Genomic DNA, 22046 nt, shown 5'->3' on the forward strand with positions numbered 1-22046 from the left:
TAATGTAGCCTACATTGAATTTCTAATTATTATTAGGCTATTATTGTTTTCTTGTAAATCATCAAAACCAATGGAGAAAAGGCAATATACGCAAGGGGCCCCCAGGACCGATTCTGAGAATCACTGTCTTAAATGCCCTTGTCGGTCTCTTAAATGCTAAAAACGTTCCTTTCTAAATGCCAGTTTTACAAAGATGGTTAATTTCGTTAAATTCTGTGTGTGTGATTTCATCGTGTGTTGTATGTTATTCAGCAAATAAACCTTGAGACTCTTAATTCGCTTCGTGAAACTGAAAATTTTGCAGTGTTTATCCCAAAATCGGGGTTATAGGGAAGATCGGGGGCAATTGTAACAATTTTTGGTTTTGATGTCATTACTCAAAAACCTTTTGAACTATTTGGATAAAATTTTTATGTAGGTAACTTGTATCTGTGTTCTACTTGTTAACAGTCATCAAATGTTTTTACAGGCAATGTTAGAGTCACAATATTGATTGAAAGACTAGAAGTCAAATGTTACATCTGCCCCCACGTGCGGGGGCGATTGTAACAGCATATGGGGGCAATTGTAACAACACACATAATACCTTCATATAAATACCAAGGACCACAATAAACTCCCAAGAATATTGATATAGTTAAAACAATTTAATATTAATTGAACAATTAATTCCAGTTTAATTAAAACAGTATAATCAAATAATTATACAAATATAAAACCTATAACCAACAGTTATAAAAAAAACAACAACTGGAAAACTGACAAAATGGGAACACAATCACATGGGTGTTAAAACAAATGGAGGAACTCTTATTCTTTTCTGAAGTGAGGTTGGCAGGACACGTCTCAGTTGCTTTCACAGTTGTGGCACAAATAGTATTTGCTCCCATCTGTGCATTCTTCATGGGCCCAGGAGTGGCACGATAACCAGGAAATCCAAAACTCCCTTGATCTGGAGTAGCTCTCCAGGCAGACAATACAGAATGACTCCTCTACACTTTCCTCATCATCTTCTCTTCTATTATTCACTTTCTTCTTCTTTGGTTTGGGTTTGGATTCAGTGAAACTCATCTTCCTCTTGCACTTTGATCCAATGGCTCTGTCCCTCTCCAGCTGCAGAGAGTTTCGGACAGGTGTATCAGTTAGGACTGCTGTGGTTCTTCTCCTTTTCTTGATGCTCACTTTGCATGGAGAAGCTTTTGGATGAGGTCTGATTGAGACAGGTGAGATGACAACCTCAGATGATTGCCCTGGTGCTGAAGTGGAAGGAGCACAAAGGGCCTGAGATGAAGAGGTACGATCTATAGGCAGAAGCGGAGGAGCCTGGGGCAGAGGAACCTGAGATGGAGGAGCCTGGGGCAGAGGAACCTGAGATGGAGGTGCCTGGAGCAGAGGATCCTGGGGCAGAGGAGCCTGAGTGGGAGGAGCCTGGGGCAGAGGTGCAGACTCTGAGGCAGAGGTTGAGGGCTGTGGTGGGCATGGACGGTCAGTGACATGTGAGGGGGTATATTCCTGGTTGGAGAAAATATCCCTGTTTAAAGGCCAGATTCCTGAGCACCTGAAGCCTGCCTGGCCATTTGTGGTGGTGGCAGCCAGTGGCAAGGCATCCTTCACTATTCCAGGGAGGTCATAGATGCTCATGGTGTGCCCAGGGTGTATCTTCATCCATTTGTCCTGGAAATGGTTGACATATTTCTTCAGTGGGCCATAAACACTGCAGTCCAGAGGCTGAAGCTTATGTGTACAATGAGGGGGGAAAGATAAGAGCACAATGCCATGTGTCTTACAAAAATCAATCCCCTCCACTGACAGATGGGAGGCATGGTTGTCCAGAATCAGCAAGACTTTAGCTTGAGGGCTGGATCTTGTTTGAACTTGAAAGTGGCGCAGGAAGACAAGGAAATCTTCTTCTTGCATCCAGCCGGATCCATTCGCCGTCCCAATACATCCAGGTGGTCCATCTCTGATAAAATGAAGATGGAAGTTCTTCTTTGGGAAGATAAAGTGGGGAGGAATAGTGTTACCCAAGGCATTGATGGCTACCATCGTGGTCACCAGAGAACCACGCTCCCCAGAGGTCATAGCTCCAACCTGTTTGGCACCCCGTCTTGCCAGTACCCTGCCGGGGTTCTGAACTGTAGTTATACCAGTTTCATCTGCATTCCATATGTCTTTTGCACTGAAACCGTATCTCTCCACAACCTCTTCCAGATTACTGAAGAACCTTCCCACATTGGTTTTTTAAAGCTTGTGGCTCTGGCAAGGCTTGTAGCCTGGGGACTGTGGATTGAAAGTGTAGGGTGCCTCTGAAGAAAGCCAGTGAGCCAATCTGGCCCTGCCATCTCATTGGCACTCCATGAAGCTGGGAACTAAAGATGATATGCCACAGCCAGTTGGTAGGCAAGCTTGCGGGTCTGGGGGGGGGGGGGGGGGGGGGGATTGTATGTTAAGCACGGTTTTTGGTTTATGAAAAAAGGCTACTAAATGAATTTACAGTTACATTAACTATATGAATGCAATGTTATATGAATTATATGAAAACAAACACACACAACCGCGCGCACACACACACACAGAAAAATAATAAATAGCTTATAAAATGCATTGTGTGGCCTCCGGCTCTGTGTAGACCTATTCTACTTTACCTCTTTAGGAGACAACCCATAATACAGGTCTGATGCCTCCTTCAGGTACTCCACCAACTTGATCTCCTGATCCACTGAGAAAACCCTACTAGCTGGGTTGTAGCCTGCAGTTGGGGCTGTTCCTTGTCTTTCTCCTGCCTGAAACTTCTCCTTCTTTTTTATGAAGCGGTACAAGGTCACATGACAAATGTCATAGGACTTTGCCACAGCTCTCACTGAGTTGCCCCTGGACACATCATTGGAGGCAACCTCCAATAAAGACAGTGGCACTCCCCTTGCTGTTTTCCTTGGTCTGAACCTAGGCATGCTGTGAACAGAGAGTGTATAGGCCCTACTCTGTAAAATGTGTAAAAATGTAATTGTTCCAACCAGGTTTTGAATCTGAGTTTCAATACTACTATTACAAACCAAAAATAATAGTTGAAAAATGTTAATTTTCAGCCAATATGGCAGTATTTAAAGTTAAGACAACTTCTGATTCACAGACATTGAAGATTTTGAAAGCATAAGAAATTGGCTCCTGGTGGAAATTGAACCTGGGTCACCAGATTGAGAGGCAACAACTCTAACCTCTGGACTATGTCACTAAGCATATTAATAACACAGTATACATAATATAGTAGGTTATAGGTCATTCATATACATATTTAAACTGAACACAAAACACTTTTCTGATGTTATTAGAAAAAAACAATCGGCTATTTTGATGTCATTATTAAGCCAGACAGTTGTAACTTGCCCCCAACCGTACCACCCATGACACAAGCTACCCTGCTAGCTCCAAACAACGAAGCTAGCTAACATTTACATTTATATCAAATTTAACATTTATATCAAATTTTAGCCAACAGAATGGTCATCAAAACTAGACAGATTTAAATTCATAGACATTAAAGTTTTAGACAGTATGAGGAAAATACTGTAGATGAAAATAATTACTTTCATACCTCAAAAAAAGTTGGCAGAAAAACCTTAACAAGTATGAGATGTCAGTTTGTCGGTTGGCAGGCAGAGAGGGATCAACACAGCACGTGCAGAGTTTCATGGTTCTGCCTTGTTTCTGATTGTGCAATTTGAGATGTTACAAGTGCCCCTTGTTTAAAATGTGTAAAAAATGAAATGGCTCTAGGGCCGTCTAGGTTTATGGTGTTCAGTTTACTTTCATGCTTAAGTTCTACTGAAGAGAAAATTCCGTTTTGATGTAGTGTGGAAAATAACAGTGGTTTAACGTCCGAAGGAAGGAATTTTTTCCGGCTGCCGCAAGATGAGGGTGAGAAAAAAAAACGATGGCTCACTGCAACTGGGAACGCTATCCTCCAACTACGCCTGCTAAAGTGTGTGATAGTGTGTAGCTGGTGCCTTTCACCCAAATGAATTTTAGGAGCACATTCTGGCAATTCTACTGAATATATCGTGCAACCACCTGTTAACTCAGTCACCGCCCCCTTTGCCTAATATGGGAGACTGGGGGGCAGTATCTCCAAATTAAAATCACCCGCCCAGACGAAGGATAGAGGTGTAAACCATTGAGCCATTACTGGCCCTATCCCAGGTTGACTGCTCCAGAATAGAGTCAGCATCATACTGCCTCCTCCCCATCCTTCATTCTTAATTAAACAAGGATACAGGGCCAAGAGATTATTTCAAAACTTTATTAAGTATTTCAACCACTGAAATAATTTAATGCAGTCTGTACAAAGCACAGCATGGAAAACATTTACAGTAAACAGTCACACTTAAAAACAAAAATAAACTGGATTACATACTAGTATGGAAGAGTAAAACAAACCAATAAAGATTTGTAGCATTTGCAAAAAACACTGCTTCTTGATATGAAAACTTGTAAACCTATTTTGGCTCAATGTATAAAATTACACATACAAAACTCTTTTCAACTGGAAATGTAATTTGCATTAAGTCAAAATGACTTCAGAAAAATATCATTTCAGGCTAGTCTACACCCCCCTCCAATGTAATTAATATACTGTAACAATTAAAACACCTTCACCTCCAATATAATGCACTGGTGGAATCATATGTTATATATAAAATGGCCACACCTTTGTTTATGACTGATAAAGGGAAAGTCTTGGATAACACAATAATTTACAGAGGAAACAATAAACTGCAGTAGGTCCCTTCCAGCTCAATCTCACCGACCCATTTCCGAAACCAGGTTACTTTCAAAGCCTTTTCACCCCTCAAAAAACAAATTTACACTATGATAAAACTTAAATTACTTACATACTAAAACAAGCATGTATGCTGATATACAAAGAGTAACACACGCGCACACACATACACACGCACACCTGAGGGGAAATGGCAGAGTAACTGATTTCAGCTGCAGCCACCTGGTTTACCATCATTTCCATTAGTACACTCTATTGAACTGGGAAATGTTAACTTAACCAAAGTATTGTATATATCTTACGCTGAAAGGCCATGTGGTGCACTTCCAAGAAAGTGTAATTCTTAGGCAACATATTTTCCATAATTTGAAAGTCAATATATGAAAAAGACTTTCTTTCCCTATTGAACCATTTAGAATTTTTGCCTTTAATAAACATACTAAAACGCAGGAACTTGCCCTCCCCACCCAGCTGGTTATACTTTTTTTTTCCTCTTGAGAATGCTTTAAAATGCAATCACTGTCATGAGGTTCACAGGTCTGTCTGCTACTGTAGGTTATCAAGTTCCTGAAAAGGCATCTTTTGTTGGTTTGCGAGTGTCAATTTCTCCTTTCAAACATTTCTGTCACACTGGTGTCCTACCCATTGACCTTCAGTCAATAGTTATTAGTTTACCAAATTGAGATTTTATTTGAAGAGAAACCCCATTTTAATGATAACAAAAATGGACTCACCAGATCATATCAGTAATCTGATACTGCAACCTTTTTCTCAGCTGTTCTGTATTGGCTGACATAATGGCATCAGTTTGATCCATCGGAAAAAATCACAAATCATCCAGTGGTAACAGACTGATGTCAGTTCTGCTCACCCACTCATCTTCTAGACAAGGTTAGTTTTTGGGTGTCCTACAGCTTACTTAACGCTTTTTTATTGTAAGAAGGTTTGAACCAAATGCCTTCTGGTTTGCAATTTTACACATATTATAAACAGTACCATGATATGTGACTAGGGACAAGAATGGCCTGTCTTGTTTTGCATTTACAGAGCCTCAATTCCTATGACCAGTTCCATAAATCCAAATCCGCTAACACTTTCAGAAACACAAAAACCTTCCACCTTTCATTTCCTGATGATCTCATCACCATGTTTTCTGCTCCAAAAGGGTAGTGGTTGACACCGATTCTTTTTAAGATGTATTTTTGTCCATCTTAAAAAACACTAAGGAAAAATTTACCCCACGATAACATTCGTTAAATGTAGATTAAATGGTACAGTTTCAATCCTAAGGAGCCCTACGGACCAAACGGCTTTAGCTAGCAGAGCAGCTGAAAGTGATTGAACTAGTCCAATCCCCCCCCCCCCACCTTTAAAATGTATAATTTGTGAGATTTCCCTCCAGACCCCCCCCCCCATACCAGTTCAGACACCTGCCCTCAGCCCTTACGCACGCGCTTATGGGTCAACAAAGGAGACCATGATGTAGCGGGTGCCCTGCGTGGTGGGGAGCCCCTCGTGGTAGTGAGTGAGACGGCCCGGGTGCATGAAGGACCACCCCTTGCGTGGGGCCTCCACTTTGCAGTCATAGCGCAGGAAACGACATCCCCCACCCTGAAAACAAAAAGTGGCGCACACACACACGCGCGCACACAGACACACATGCACGCACAGACACACACGCACGCCCACACACACGCACACAGTTAGTTCAAAACATTTCCGAACATATGATGGGTCTACGGCCACATACCTTATTTTAATACATTTCCAGTTAATCATATGTGAAGATATCTCACACAAAACAGATTCCTGGCTCAAAGTAGAGGTCACATTTATGCTGTGTCACTAAAATGTAATAATTAAAATACTAAAACATTCACTTGTCTCTCTCACCTAGACATAACCTAACAAACTATGCTATGTTTACATATCACATGGATCAAATGGCAGGATATACATATTTAGATTTAAATGCATGTATTTAAATCGTATTAGGCTCACACCTCATAGTCAACACCCTTGCTGTTGAGGGCTACGTTGATGGTGAAGGTGGAGGAGTCGTGGTGTGGCCGGAGGAAGGGCTGCTCGTCGGGTCTGTAGCGCACCACGAAGTTCATCACCGCCTGGGCCTGGTGCGGGGAGGAGATGGCACATGAACAGTGAACGTATGAACTGTGACTTGACAGAGCAGGAAGAGCCACGGCTTTCTGCCTCTAACGCTGTTCCAAATGTGTAGCCATATCTCATTAAGATGAAAAGATCTTTAATATAACACGATATTTAATATTGGTCCTCAATGCGGGGGGAGGGGGGTTTGGGTAGAAGTTATTCTGGACTAGAATTTAGCAGACCAACTTTAGGGCCTTGCTTATACGAGTAAAAAAGCAAAGAACCTACAATATCAAAATTGGAAAGCCGTTGGCTTTCTAATATTCTTAAATGTAAGGGTGTGCAGAGAAACAAGCCAACTCTTTAAATATCTGCACATTCCAGCGGGTAGAGAAAGATGAAGACAGCTGGCAGCACTGAAAATGGGTGTGACTCTGCGGGAGGGCGTGACCGTCTCACCTTGGGATAGTATCCCGGGTAGAACTTCTCAGTGACAGGGACAATGTACTCCTTGAGGAATTTGAGCCACTCCTTCTCGAAACTGATCTGGTTCATGTGGATGTCCACTGTGGGCACGTTCTCGTAGCCCCCTGCTAGACGTTCGTCCTGTCACATGTGCGTAGATCAAAGTCAGATTACAAAGGCATGCACACAAACATGCGCACACAGACATACGTAAAGAAGAGTCTTGATCAGAGACAATAATTACAGTCTTAGATGTAGACAAAGAATTGGGAGGCAGTTTAATGTGGTGGCAATGTAGTATAATGGGTAAAGAACTGGTCTTGTATTCTAAAGGTCACAGGTAGAACACTGCCATTGTACCCTTGAGCCAGGTACTTAACCTGCATTGCTTCAGTATATATCCAGCTGTATAAATGGATACAATGTAAATGCTGTATGTAAAAGTTGTGCAAGCCGCTCTCGATAAGAGCATCTGCTAAATGCCTGTAATGTAATGTAAAGAAAGGCACAATCACATGTACCGAGAGTAACAGAGAGAGATTACAGCTCCATTGTTCAGTAGATTAGAATGGAGAGTAGTGCGTAGTGAGATTTACCGTGTGCTTTCCTCCTGACCACTGCCCAAAATCTTCCATCGTCTCTACCAGCTCATCGCACATCTTTTCGGAAAAGGCCGGGAACCAGTACACATCGGGGCAGGGCTGGGGAAAGCAGGAGGACCGGAGGAGAGCCGTGGGAAATAAAGACATGCATGTCAGGGTTCTGTGTGCTCCTGCCGTCGCCCTCGACTGAGGTACCGGCCTCAGAACCGGTGTTGGTCCCCAGCCGCAGCACTGAGGCTGCCCCCTGCTCCTAACTAGGACGGGTCAAACGCGAAGGACAAATTACCCCACGGGGTTCAACAGAGTAAAAAAAAATGGTGACGGGTATACTGGGAGAGTGAAGAGGAGGCAGTAGAGGTGGGGAGCAGGACGATGGAAAAGCATGCAAGTGTACTGTATGATCTGCCCTTTGCCATACCATGGATAGGTGCTGACTTCAAGTCTTCCATTTCCTTACCTGTTCCACAATATAATCCTCCTCAAAGATTTTAGAGTAGTTTTCATGGATGTACTTCTCTCTCCAGTCCTAAATGTAGGAGAAAAATATTCATCCAACAATGGTTTGCTGAGAGCAATGGTTCTCCCACATTAACCAGGATAGTCCTAAAGGTAAACAAGGACCAGGAAACTGAAATCTGACAACTGAAATTCTTTGCTGATTCTTTTCGTTTTCATATTTTTTTTGCATTCACAGAACCCCACCAGTTCATCCTCAGAAATATTTTTTAATGACCCTTTAAAAAAACAAAACAAATGAAAGCCTGTGCCAAAACCGGTTTGCTTTCCCCCTAGGCTAAATGGCAGGTTCAGTGGGTGGGGTTAACTGGATGTTAGTTTAGTAACACAAATGCTAAGCCCAGTGAAACCCTTGCATGTTGCAATATGTAAATGATTCCCTTGCCACTGTTTTGCATGGGCAAGGCAAGCTAAGTTGCATCGCCTCTTCTCTGGAAGCAGACAAAGCAATACACTTTTTTCTTTTCCCACAAGACATGGTGACGTGTTTAAAATGAGATTTTGTAGTTAGTTTGGAGTCCAAGATTAACCCCAGATTTCTAAGGTCAGCATTTTAGAGACAGGATCCTTGCAAAATAACTCTCTTCACCTCTGGGGGCCAATTAAAACAGCTTAATTAATTCTGTTTAATTTTAGTTTTACTGAAGGAAATTTGAAAAGTTTTTTTAATATTAAATGAACATTTAGTCAAGACCCCAGGGGAAGAGCTTTCCCCAGACCTAACAGTTACATACGGTTGAGTATCATCAGCACGGTCTGCTAAACAAATTCAGCAAAGAGGAGTACCATACCACAGGGTTGTCAAAGATCTGCCACATGTCCGGATGAAGCCGGCTAATGTTGTAGTTAGTACTGGAGACGAGACGTCCAAACTCATCTCGGTTCGACACGAACATGAACACCCCCTGAGGAACGCGCCAGGAGAAGGCAGAGAAAGGAGAGAGGTGGAACGAGGGGGAGAAGTTGAAGACGAAACTGTGTGCTGTCGAAGGCTCAAATGGAAAGCGACGAGCGCGCAAAAAACACCGTGTGCTCGGACACACACACACCTGGTCTCGGACCGTCCTGCAGAAGGCCATGTCGGCGTCCATGCCCTCCTGTGAGTACAGGCTGACCTGGGCCAGGCGTGTGCGCAGAGTAGACCCCCGGATCAGATACACCTGAGTGATGTAGGGCACATTCCACAGCCCCCTGGCAGGAGAAGGGGGGGGGGCACAGAATGGGTTAATCCCAACCAGTTCATTTAATTTGTTGATGGGCTAAATAATCAATACACATTGTTCTCAATTGTTTTCTTACTTAGTCGATGATTGAAGGTCAGTTTAGTATAGTATGTAGAATTGTTGCACCGATAAACTAGTAAATAAAATATTGTGCAAACACATCTTTAAAGAGAAGTCGCCATATTTTCCTTGAAAAATGACACGCTGACCTACACTGGGGTATATACTTACACACGCTTGCCCTGGACGATGTCGATGTAATCCTCAGACCGAGAGTAAAAGCCCTCTGGACTCAGAGCGCCCCAGAAATTGGACCACAGCTTTCCATGGCGGGACAGCATGGGGGCAATGACTGGTCTGATAGAGAGGGGACATGCAAGAGACAGACAGGGTTAAGAGGAGGCAGGGGGGGGGTTCTGACAGGCACTTTCTGGAAATACTGCGGTGTATTAACTGGTGATGCCAGAAATTTATTTGCGAAAATTTGACAAATGATAAACAATTGTGTACGCCACCTCCATTTGTCTATACAAAGAAAGTAACACCGAGTCAAAGGGCTAATAATCAATAGTCTGCCATCTGGCTATAATGTAATTAGTAAAACCAAGGGTGAATGTGTTGGTTATGCAGTTGAGCAGTGTCCTATGTTTCTCACTTGTTCTCCTCAATCAGGATCCTCAGGATGTCTGGGTTGATCAGGGCGACATCAGCATCAATACTGAAGTAGTAATCACACGTGGGGTCCTCCCTACACGAATTCCTGTTTAACAGACGCACAGGCAGGTTACATGCACTTAAAACTACTTACTCTTATGTATTCAGATCATTTGTGACCTGCTGACCCCTGGTTTTGCCTGATTTATGGCAAGAAACAACACAAATCAGCATTATCTCTACTGCAGTGGTGTAAGTTATACTAACAGTGCCATGGTTCTGGCCATGTCTTGTTGCAGGTTCTCCTCTGGCCCAACGATGCGAGCGTCAGGGAACACAGTCCTGTGGCGATCCCAGAACTGCTGGATGTGCTGCTCGTGGTAAACCACCTGGTAGGGACAAGACACACACATTAGTACTTTTATTCATGTCCACATGCCAAAGTAACATCAAGTAATAAAGACATAATAATGACATGAGAATGTGCAGGCCTCCACACACACATGCACACACAAACGATCACTCCCATTGATCTGTATGTCCCAGTGATGACACATTCTGCACTGTGATCCCATCTCTACCTGTAACCCTCTCTACCTTTCCCTATGTGAACAAAACGAGAAAGGCGGATTGCCAAAAGAATATATATATATATGTATTAAAATGAAAAACAAATTCTCTCAAATACACATCTGCTGGTAGTACAACAGAACTGAATGCAAAATATTTTTTTAAAGTAAACAAAAAAATGTTTTAATGGATAAATACCCCAACACTACACAGCATTCATTTAATTACTATGAAGAGGGAATATATTTGTGCCTCTTGTCTGATTTTCCATTATTACATCACATAGTCAAGCTTGTGTAGCAAGTTTAAAGTTAACTAGTTTGCTAATGGTACCTGCTGTCATGGACTGAGTTGACAGAGCGAATGTAGCGTTAGCTAGTGAACGTGTGCAGCGAGGGCGTGGCTGAGCGACGCTTCTGTCGTCTTTAACTTCCTTTTCAGCAGAGCACCAGAGGGAAGTGGAAAACTGGATATTTCAATCGGCAGCTTGAGTACTGCATTTTAAATTGGAACCGAAACGAGGTAACGAAATCTGCGATTCGGTCCGGTAGGTATCGACTGTATTTATGTAGGAGTTGTTTGAGTGAGCTGAAGTTGTTACTCACATTGTTGTGTATGAAGAGTCTCAGTCGCTCCATAGGATAGTTCAGGGTTGTCAACCTCTCCAAAAACTCCGACAGAAAGGGGGTGGGTTGTTCAATAAACACTGCAATCTGAACTATGGGCATCCCTTCATCCTGTATTTTTAAAAAAAAAGTCATCAAGTAACCCTGAGGAGTGCACTATCCACTGCACCACTGTGCCACCCACAGAACGGTCAGAATGCATGCACAGTCACAGGAATAAATAGATACTTTCACACACAATTGATAGCACCTAACACGTTTACTAACACCTAGTCTCAACCCCAGATGCTCCATCTGAAGAACATCTGGAAGTTAGTTTATGAGAGCTGTTTCCGACAATCTGATTGGCTGAAGAAGGTTTCAGCCAGCTTCACGTTAAATTGGTTTAATTGCAAAGTACATACTCTGACATGGGCAGACTTAGCTCACATCAGTGTCAACATGGTCATGCAAATGGTACCATAATGTTTGAGCCTGACAAACAGCCCTTCACAGAATCACTTGGGCTTGTTTTTTTTAAGCAGTCCACCATAATTTAGCTTTGTCACTTATTTAGCAGGAACTACAAAAATTAAAAAACCAAGGACAATTCCACTAAGTAAAGGCACAAAGAGAACAGCTATGGTTCAAAAAATCAGGCACATTCAAGGCTTGATTGCATGCGAGAAATGGCAGAGGAAGGCTCAGGTGTTAATTAATAAAATGTCAGGTTTTAATGGAGACAAAGACTCACTGGCAATTCGCTGAGATCTAGCAGGTCATCATCACAGATGCCACAACCTGTCTCATGTGTCCAGGCTGTTGGTACATAGTTCCCCAGGTAATTAAGCTGCAGCTGAAAAGACAGAAGGAATCACTCAAGTGGAGATACTCCCATTTGTGATGCCGTTTGAGCTTAACGAAGGTATGAATTTTCACTGTCGTAAATCCCTACCTTGGTGGGTCCGTTGCCGTGGATGATGACAGGAAGGGTGTCGTAGGCCACATTCCTGGCACGTACGCGTGCCTTTTCAAATTTGAGCACCACCTCCTCTGCAGACGAGCAAAATGTGTGCAGTCAAAAGGTGAGCCCTCCATGGAAGTGAATTATGTGTTCAAAAAAATCAATACAATGAGAGTAGACTCAGAATAATCTCAGCTGCTTGTAAAGGACTGATGGGCTATAGAGGACAATCAACCCAATACAGGCGTAAAAAAATCCAAGTGGGAAACAGCATTCAATATTGAAATCCCAGATACTGACTGGCACAATATGTGCAGGGGGGAGGTAAATATCTTGTTAAAGGGAAATGCCACCCTGGGTTTTTCTTTTATTTACAGAAGTGTAGCTGTCCTCCTGATTAAAATGAGCTCTTAACCACTGTGCATGCTCCAGGCTGCTGCTTTACTAAAGGCTACAATGGGATGCCCGCTCACAGTCTATTGGCGGGCGTCAGACAAGGCCAGTCACAGTCTCCCACTTCTACTGAATACAGTGTAAATGGAAGGGCTGGGCATTGGCCTGGAACTGGAAGCCATTCTCCTACTCGCTAGCAAGCTAGCCACTAAGGAAAGAGAATCTAGGTTTATGGTGTTCAGTTTTCTTTCATGCTTAAGTTCCAAAAAGGAAATACCGTTTCGATGTACTGTGGAAAATTACAATGGTTTACTGTCTGTGAAGTGAGGAATATTTTTTTTACAGGCTACTGCAAGATGAGGGTTGGAGAAAACGCATGTCTCACTGAAATTCTGAAAGCTAAATATCCTCTCAGATACACCTGAGACACAGCTAAAGAATGTGATAGTGTGAAGCAAACCAAAATTATTTTGAGGAGAACATTCTGCTGATACTACTGAACACACCAACCGCCTGTTAGCTCGGTCAAAGCTTGCATCACCTAGTATTGGAGGCTGGGGGGAGGCATCTCCAAATTAAAATCACCTGCCCATTGTAGTTATTTAAAAAAAAAAAAAAAAAAGGGTGGTGGTGTATGCCATTGATTCATTATGACATTCCTGTACAGAGACAGCCTCGGGCAGCCACAAACAGAAACTTAAAGATTAACGCTTTGATCTGTTAAATGCTGACATACAGGTTAATGTTGTTCTACGGTAGAATTGCCCTTTAAGGTATTAACTTCAGCCAGCACGAAAGCAATGACAAGCAAATGATAAAAAACTGAGGCCCCAACTCAGGGACAATGCTTTGACGTTTTGGAGGAAATCTTTTGATGGAGGAACGCACATATATTTTAGGAATACAAGAATTTAAATTTGTAGATTAATGGGAAAAATTTAGTGTTTTAAATCACAAAAGGAGAGACAGCAACAAGGGAAATGTAAATGTAACTCCAGAACAAGTCTGTTAAATATCTGTAGGCTGTTAAATATCGGTACGCGTGTAACCCCTGACAGATGTGTTTTGTTATTATGGTTGTATAAATTTGGAAAATTACAATAAACATTAATTGATTAAAAAAACTGTAAACGCAGACAGACCGATTGCTCCATTGAGGTTCTGGAAAATGCGGGAGCGATGGTCCAGGGTCATGTTGAACTTCGTCTGAGGAGAAAGACACACCCAGTTAAACTCGACTTCCATGCTGTATGTCAGACTGAACAGGGCTCTGTTTCACAAAGCAGGATTACAGAGTTAACTGCATGACCCAGAACCCTCCCATATCCGAAACATGGACTCAAGTAAAGAGAGCTGTTTCGGGGTTTACCCAGTGCAGTTATCCAGCCAACTCAGTAATCCTGCATTGTGAAATACCCCCCAGGATAGTGGACTGCGTGAGGAATTGCACATAATTGCTTTTGTACAGTACAGACAACACATCAGGACTCAGCACTGACACTCCCTACATTAATTATAGTAATCATTTCTGCACTTGGAACAGCCATGGTATGCAAGTCTCAATTGTTAAGTAGGCCAACACATTAAGGGCATTGAAGAAAAAAAAACAAGAAAAACCAGTTACATTCCGTTCCCTCATCACACGGCACTTTGACAGCTGGAATTAGTCGCAACATACTTTCATTACTTTATTTCTCACCAATCAGAAGTGGGGGATTTTGATCAGTGTTTCTTGAGAAATGAGAAATGCAAAAATGGCTAGAAATTTCCCTCCCAGTATTTTTATGCACCAATGAATAATCAGTCATTTACTCATTCTGTCATTTAGGGCCATATTTAAAAGGATTTTACGTTAAAAAAAAATGTACACACAAGCAACTTCATAACTTACCATGACGTGAGTTTGGTAAATAGATGAGGAAAGCTGCTTTCGTTTGTTTCTTAACACCCAGGTAAGCTTTTACAAAGCAAATAGCTGACCAAATAGCACCAATCTGGTGCATGCTTATTATAAATGCTTCTGACCAGGCAGCTGTTTCTTTTGCATTAACACGACATCCAAAAGATTTAACTTCTGGATGTTAACATTAAACACCAACTAACTTAAAAAGTCAAACACGCTGATGAGTAAAGTTAACATTTCTAAAGAAATTAAACACCATTTAAAATGCCTAAGGTCTCCCCAAAAGGACACTAATTGTAGATGGCTTTCAACACCACCTAACGTCCCCTAAGCTCCAAATCTGAAGCCCTCCCCATGACCTCTCTGGGTACCAACCCTCGTTTTCTCTTTAGATGGCATTCCATAAACATATAACAGCAAAAAAGCAAGTTGTTTGTCATAGCAACTCAGAGGTGGTAAAACTAACAGCTGCTGTTTTTCCCACAGCGCGCAGGATTGCTGCCGCCGTGGACTATGCGTGGCAAATTGTGGTCGCTCGCTCGCTAGCTCGCTCACTTGGTTATTGGGTACGGAATTTAACAACTTGATAAATGCTAAATGTGTTTTTACTAATGAGACACATTAAAATTTTAAAGGTGACAGTGCCTATCCATTGCATCTATGGATCCAGACCATAGACTGTATGGATCCAGACACCTGTCCATAACCCGTAAATACAGCCCGTAGCGTCACGTTAAATGCTGACATTGACACGCCTGCTGCTTTATACACGCCTTCACACTTCACACTAGAGTAACCTGTTTGCTGAACAGGTTACTCTACAGGGTTGGAGTCCTGATCTGTGGTCACTTCTGGCACTACGATCTTTACTTCACTCCAGTGTGTTTCTTTTGCACCTCTGCACCTTGAACTAATGCACTTGTTGTACGTCGCTCTGGATAAGAGCGTCAGCTAAATGCCTGTAATGTAATGTAATGTTCACACTGACAGTCTAAGCGTGTTTACGAAGCACTGACCCGCTGGGCCTTGTCCAGGTAGATCTTGGTGTAGAACAGCTGGTCATCGTCGTTGTCTTTGTATTTCCACTGCTGCACGATGCCGTGGAGATCGGGGGCGTAGCCGATGAAACCTAAAGCGGCGCACAGAGACGGTGTGAGACTGGGGACTGGATCCCAAACGCGCGCCACCTTCCTTTACGGGAGCGTGTCGCCACCGCCACGACGCCGCGTACCTCCGGAGTTGAGGTAGCGCTTGCCAGTGTAGACCGCCGGGTATTTGGACGCCAGCTTCTGGTCGGGCCAGCAGAAGCCCTCCGCGGAGAACACCACGTGGTGGCCCATCCTGGAGAACTTCCACAGCAGCTCCTGTGGCCCACTGGCCAGGATCACATCGTAGCTGGAGAGCGGCAACAACAGCTATTAGCATAGGTGCAAAGCACTGCATGGCAAGACCATCATCACAGCACAGAATGCAAAATGCACACCGCAGAACAGCAACAGCAACCAACCGAATACCAGAAACTCTGCTCAAGGTCACAGGCTTACTACACTGACAGCATGGTTGCTTTACAATTTAAAAAGACAACATTACTCTGTTCTGTTTCCTTTGCTCTGGCAAAAACACAGAATGCTGCCACACTTCCCCATCTTATGAGACGTTTGCAATTCCCTTGGTGCTTTTAGTAGGAACAAGATGACCACAAATGACAGCATGGGCAGGCTGCAGGAGTGCAAAAGCAGTCATTTCACTATTGCTACTTCTTTATTAGCATCTGTGCATTCAGAACATCAATACATTCTAATTAAAGGCAAGCTCTCCTAAAAAAGCAGACCCAAAAGAGGAGTTTGGGTTCCTGGAGTACAGTGTTCTTCCTCAGCCATGTGTAATTTGTAAAAATACATTTTTAAAGAAAATTTAAAATGACCTTAAAATGAGCTAAGCTGAAATGACCTCTTGAACACCTACAAATTTGAAATTCTGAACATTTTCAAAGTTCAAAGCTATTTGCACAGGATATGGCTATGACTATGGGAGGGACCCTGCAAATGTAAATATAGCCAAGCAGCGAACTCACATGGAAACAAAGCCTCCATTCATCAGAGTGGGGTCGCTACACTGTGTCTACAGTTACTCTAGGTGTCAAGTTAAGTAACAGGAGTAATGTGAAGAACAAGGGGAAAGATGAGGAAAAGATTACAAACAAAAAAAGTAGAATGGGTAACTACAGAGAAGAGACAAAAAGTAAAAGGAGGATAAAAAAGACAAAGAGAAACAGTATCTAACCCAGATAAACTTCTGAAAAATGATGTAGCAACAAGCACATGCAAACACAGGCACACAGAGATATAGAGAGAACATACCATGTTCCCAAAATATACAATGTTAGTTATTACAAATTGGATGTTGGTTTGTCTACTCAAACAAAGGCAGTTTCTTCCTCTACAAATACATAATCCTGTAGTAGAGCTGGCCTGCAGTTCCCATTTGCTTCTGAAGAGCAACACACTCACAAAAACACACACACACCACTGTGCAAATCTGCAGCAGTCTGACCTGTCCACAAAAAGAATGACCAGCTCCTCCTTGTTACTGTGCTTTTGAAGTTCTTTCTTCAGCCAGCGAACCTTCTGACCCCCACCAACCGTGCGAGCAACATCTCCACCCTTCCAGTCTTCCCCCAGACCCAGCACCTAAATGCAGAAAGGGATAGTCCTTCATACTGCTGCCACTTATTCAGAAAATAACAATTTGTGTCAACGCTGTTAACCTGCTTACCATGACTGCCATCACTGCTATCATCAACAAATAGAACATATGCACTCATTCCAAAATTCCAAATATTTGTGCACTGCTGTGAAAGATTACGATTTAATCATACCATCTAACACATGCATCATCATACAGGTGTATACACAGGCTGACCAACATCAGTCCAGCAACGGTCTACTGTGCTTTTAGTGAGAAATGAGAGCTTGACCAAATGCTAAAGGGCAGAGGTTCTAGAGGTATCTAGGTTCTAGGTATCAACAGTAAAACTGGGCTAGATAATAACATACCTTCACAGTGTAATTGAACTCCCTGATTGTCCGCATGAACCGATTAAAGCCATCTGTCTCCTCGGTGGCTGCAGTGATGACCAGCAGGTTCTCTTGGAGGCAGAAGAGAAATGCAAAAAAGTTGAGAGGGGCTGCAAACCAATGCTAAGCTGGACAGCAGGGGAGACAAGCAGGACCTGATAGGGAGTGCTTGGTATGGCAACCTATTTATTTTTCATATACAGGGCATGTACAGGGCCACTATTTATGCTTCATCAGTAACAGAGAAGTTTCCTGTGATTTTATTTTTGTAGTGGTATCCACTCCAGCATCACCTGTTTGTTGTTTTACAATCAGTGGGGTGTAAAAAAAATTAAAAAATTAAAAAGCTATTCAAAAATCACAATCCATCCCCAACATAGTACATAAACTGTCCTATACATTACTGTGCTAAATGTGTTTGGTTCCACTGCTGTAATGCATGGATTCTTATGGTAAGTGCAGATGTGGAAGTAGAAAATATCTTATTACGTGTAACCTAATTTTTAGAGGGAACTTAATAGAACCTGGCGTACTGCAACACATCTTAAAAATAGTCAGATTTGAATATCACCACTGCGATTTGCAAATCTCAGATTTCATTAGGATGGATTTAAGTTTAATCTTAAGTTTATTTTAATTTAAAGTGCATTTTACCCATAGGTTACAATACATTGTACAAAACAATTAAATTGATAACATTAACAATGATTTTACAATCATTTAATGATTTGAGAACTGAACGAAAGGTCTGCAAACTAATCATGCAGTTGAAAATTGAATGGGTAAAATTGGCATTCAAAGATCAAACAAATATACAAGAGATTAGACCCATTACATTTATCAGTCAACACAGCTGAATTACATTCTATTTCCGAAATTAGAAGACACTCCTATCGAAAGCGACTAAAACAGATCACCCGTTTTCTTTAAAAAAAACAAAAAACAAACAATCTATTTATACAGCTGGACGTTACTTAAGCACTTCAGGTTAAGTAATAAATAGCTTGCTCAAGGATACACTGAAGTAATTCAGCAGGAAACAGAAGCCACATTGCTTAATGATAAAAGAAAGAGTAAAATGATGCCAGTTTATGAATGCCACCTGCTGTTTAAGTGCCACATGCTAAATGAACATCTACTAGACAGGTGATATCACTAAACTGTCTGGACCCCTGACCTAGTCTGACCTTTTCTATTCTGGAAAACAGAAAAAAAAACATCCACACTTCAGAGGCAAGCTTAATTCCTGTTTTGACTTGAGTCAAGTTAGATGCCAGATCAACTGAGGTTACTTCCGCAGAGTTACTCATCCAATCGTCTCCTCCGTATGCAAAACCCCACATCCATCCATTTTTTCCCTCTCCCTCTGTCCTACAGCAGCTCCCCACCCATCTGATTTGAGAAAATAATGATGATTCAGACCTGTGTGGGCAGGCCAGACGCCTCAATGTGTTCCTGATCCTTAGTGCATGTGTTCAGCACGACAAATAGGCCTATTTACGCAGTAGGAATAAATGGAATGGGGAGTTTAACTAGCATGAGAATGGATAAAATGTATTGTATAGAGGGGAACATCAGCATGTCAAGTAAAATATTCACATTTTGAGAATTCACTGTAATAAAACCATCATGTTAGCACTGCCTTGTGTCATGAAAAAGCTGCACTTTTTATTCCTAATTAAAGCCTATTGATATTAATTAAGGAAATTACTCCACCAGCTATCATTCCAGCTAATAATAATCATTATAATAATAATTGTTATTTATATAGCTCCTTTCAAAAAGTTACAAAGTGCTTCACAAGACAGAATAAAAAATAATGCACATCAGGAAAGCAGACGGAAACAAGGATTAAGAAATAATAAAATAAATGAAAACAGGATGATGAAAGCAGATTAAATATTCAAAACGAGAGTTCATCAAAACTGTACTTCATATAACGAAGATAAAAATAATATAATTAAAAATTGCACTTCTTTCATCTTGAAACCCACAGCTATGCTTATTCATCAACAACAAAAAAAAAAAGTTAGAGAGGTTTCATAACTGTCCTGATACACATCTGAGGCATATGTATTATCTGGACCTATTCATAAGTGAGCGAAAACTCCTTTTATTGACAAAACCCAAGGGAAAATAACTCTGAAATGGATCACATTTGTGTAGTTAAAACATTCCACAATGCTCTCTCTGGTGCTCAATGCAAAAGGAATTCATCTGGAACTTTCTAGAAGGAAAGTGAGAAACCATCATGACATTACAAAAAAGACCTTGTATCTTACATTGGAACTCCACCGGAAGAATCCATACGGAAAGTTGGTAGCTAGTCTAAACCAAACGAACGAATGTATGGTGAAAGGAAGGGAGGAGCCAAGTAATATGGATGGGGTGGTTTGGCGTGGCGTGGCAGGGTGCTGAATCAATTTCTCTGTTGTATGCTACCTATAAGTCTTGCCACAACCAGCGAACCATATATATTCAAATTCCCCATGGTATATATATCATGTCAGGAGCCGAATAGAAGTCCACAAAGCACGTCTAATCACAAATATTTGAGTCAAAGTAAGAACAGTAACTGGAAATAATACCACAGGAAACTGAATGACGAAATCAAATAACTTCGGCTAAGCAATGTTCATTAGTGTAAACAATTTCTTCAAACTATCAAACCAACACGATTTCATTTTCGTTGACAATGCTGCATTAACACATAGTTTTGACAGGATTATGCGCCCCTGAATGCAATACGACTATTATTTAGCCGAAAATGGCGTAATGTCATATTAAGGTCCGTATCTACATGTACTTAGAAAATACTTAAACTAGTTATAGATGCAGGAGTTGGTAGTTAAGTTTGGTTAACCCTAAAATTAAAAAAAAAAAAAAAAACTTTGATCTGGCTCTACAAGGGAGTAGCTACCTGAACGCTATATACAACTAGCAATGAGGTAGCATCAATTGGCCATTCTAATAGAGTACACAGCGACACCGTTAATAATATCTTGCACCCCCAATTCTTAATTATCGGAGCTACTTTCATATCAAGTACGAAACGGTTTCACGTAGCCTAGCTACCTAACACTACCAAGAAAATCAAGTAACGTTAGATGCGCCAATAACGATAGCTTAGCTGCTAGATAGCGAGCAAGCTACAGTCGCTGTTGCGTTATCCGCAAGCTTATTTAGAAAATCGCATGTTGATCTCCATGGTTGTAGTAGTTTTATTTGGTGAAACTGACCAGCCACATAAAGTTGACCAGGCTCGCTACTCGATTCGACTTTATACCAACAGTGTCACGCTAGCTGCCACTACTGCCTCATTAGCTAAATTAGCTCAGTTGATAGCAAGCTACTGTTAAATCAAACGGGACATTGAGCCAACAGTAAGTAACCACTAGCTATATTAAAATAAATTATGACGGGTTTTCAGATGCAAGCTACTTCGTATTATTAATAATATTATTACAATTTATGTAGTAAGCTAGTCTGTACAACACCAGAGTTGCCTGACCAAAGAAAAGCAAACTAACGGTAGTGAAGATGATGGCAAAAGATAGCACAGATTTACGCTAATCGGTAATAGCAACGGCCCGGAACCATACCTGGTGCTATGGTCTTCTGGTCCGCCGCAGTTGCATCGTCTGCCAGACCGAGAACCAGCACGAAAACCACGGCAAGAAAAGACGCTCCCATCACTTCGTATTCCCCGAGTTACCCTCTTATCTCCCCAACCCTCTCACGTTCGGCTGTAAAACCCTGGCCCCTCTTTTGCACATCTGCAACTCTCGCGGAATCTTCTTTCAAGAACTTTCTGTCAATATGTGGGGGACAGCCCCCTTTACCACACTTTACCCAATGAAATCTTACAAAGAGTTGATTGATCAAGTCAAAGGCCAGTTGCAGAAATAGATGGACAGACTTCCAACCAACCAGGAATGGACAAATGGAAGTTTGCCTCAAGCGTCACATTCCTTCTGCCTTGGAAAGTTCTTGAAAGCGGAGAAAGTTAGGAATATTCTCGTTGCCACGTTTTAGGAGTGTTAGAGCTGGGGGCAAGTTTGGGGGACGTCCTCTTGTTCACTTATACATTTTACAGGCTTTCATAAAGCATGTGACCCCGTTGTTACAAATACTGGCTATTTGGCTCCAACATTTCACAAAAAATGTCTTGACAAATTATAAATATAA

General features: G+C 41.8%; 1 protein-coding gene across 2 annotated transcripts; it reads right to left on the minus strand.

Annotated features, from left to right (window-relative positions):
- Window positions 1-4283: 4283 nt before the first annotated feature.
- Window positions 4284-21672, minus strand: plod3 (procollagen-lysine, 2-oxoglutarate 5-dioxygenase 3). Of its 2 annotated transcripts, XM_035410612.1 has the most exons (19): window positions 21461-21670; window positions 17838-17929; window positions 17335-17471; window positions 16013-16176; window positions 15798-15910; window positions 14021-14084; window positions 12477-12574; window positions 12276-12377; window positions 11522-11653; window positions 10614-10735; window positions 10348-10452; window positions 9924-10049; window positions 9519-9660; window positions 9261-9374; window positions 8411-8479; window positions 7948-8052; window positions 7346-7492; window positions 6781-6906; window positions 4284-6388 (listed from the first exon to the last, which is right to left on the minus strand). In XM_035410612.1, exons 1-19 carry the CDS (start codon window positions 21549-21551, stop codon window positions 6233-6235), a joined length of 2205 nt encoding a protein of 734 aa, XP_035266503.1. In that variant the 5' UTR covers window positions 21552-21670; the 3' UTR covers window positions 4284-6232. The 2 variants fall into 2 exon arrangements, with proteins under 2 accessions (XP_035266503.1, XP_035266501.1); XM_035410610.1 differs by having other exon boundaries at window positions 9261-9660; window positions 21461-21672.
- Window positions 21673-22046: the final 374 nt, after the last annotated feature.

This window comes from Anguilla anguilla, chromosome 3, assembly GCF_013347855.1.
Source record: "Anguilla anguilla isolate fAngAng1 chromosome 3, fAngAng1.pri, whole genome shotgun sequence".
Lineage (NCBI taxonomy): Eukaryota > Metazoa > Chordata > Actinopteri > Anguilliformes > Anguillidae > Anguilla > Anguilla anguilla.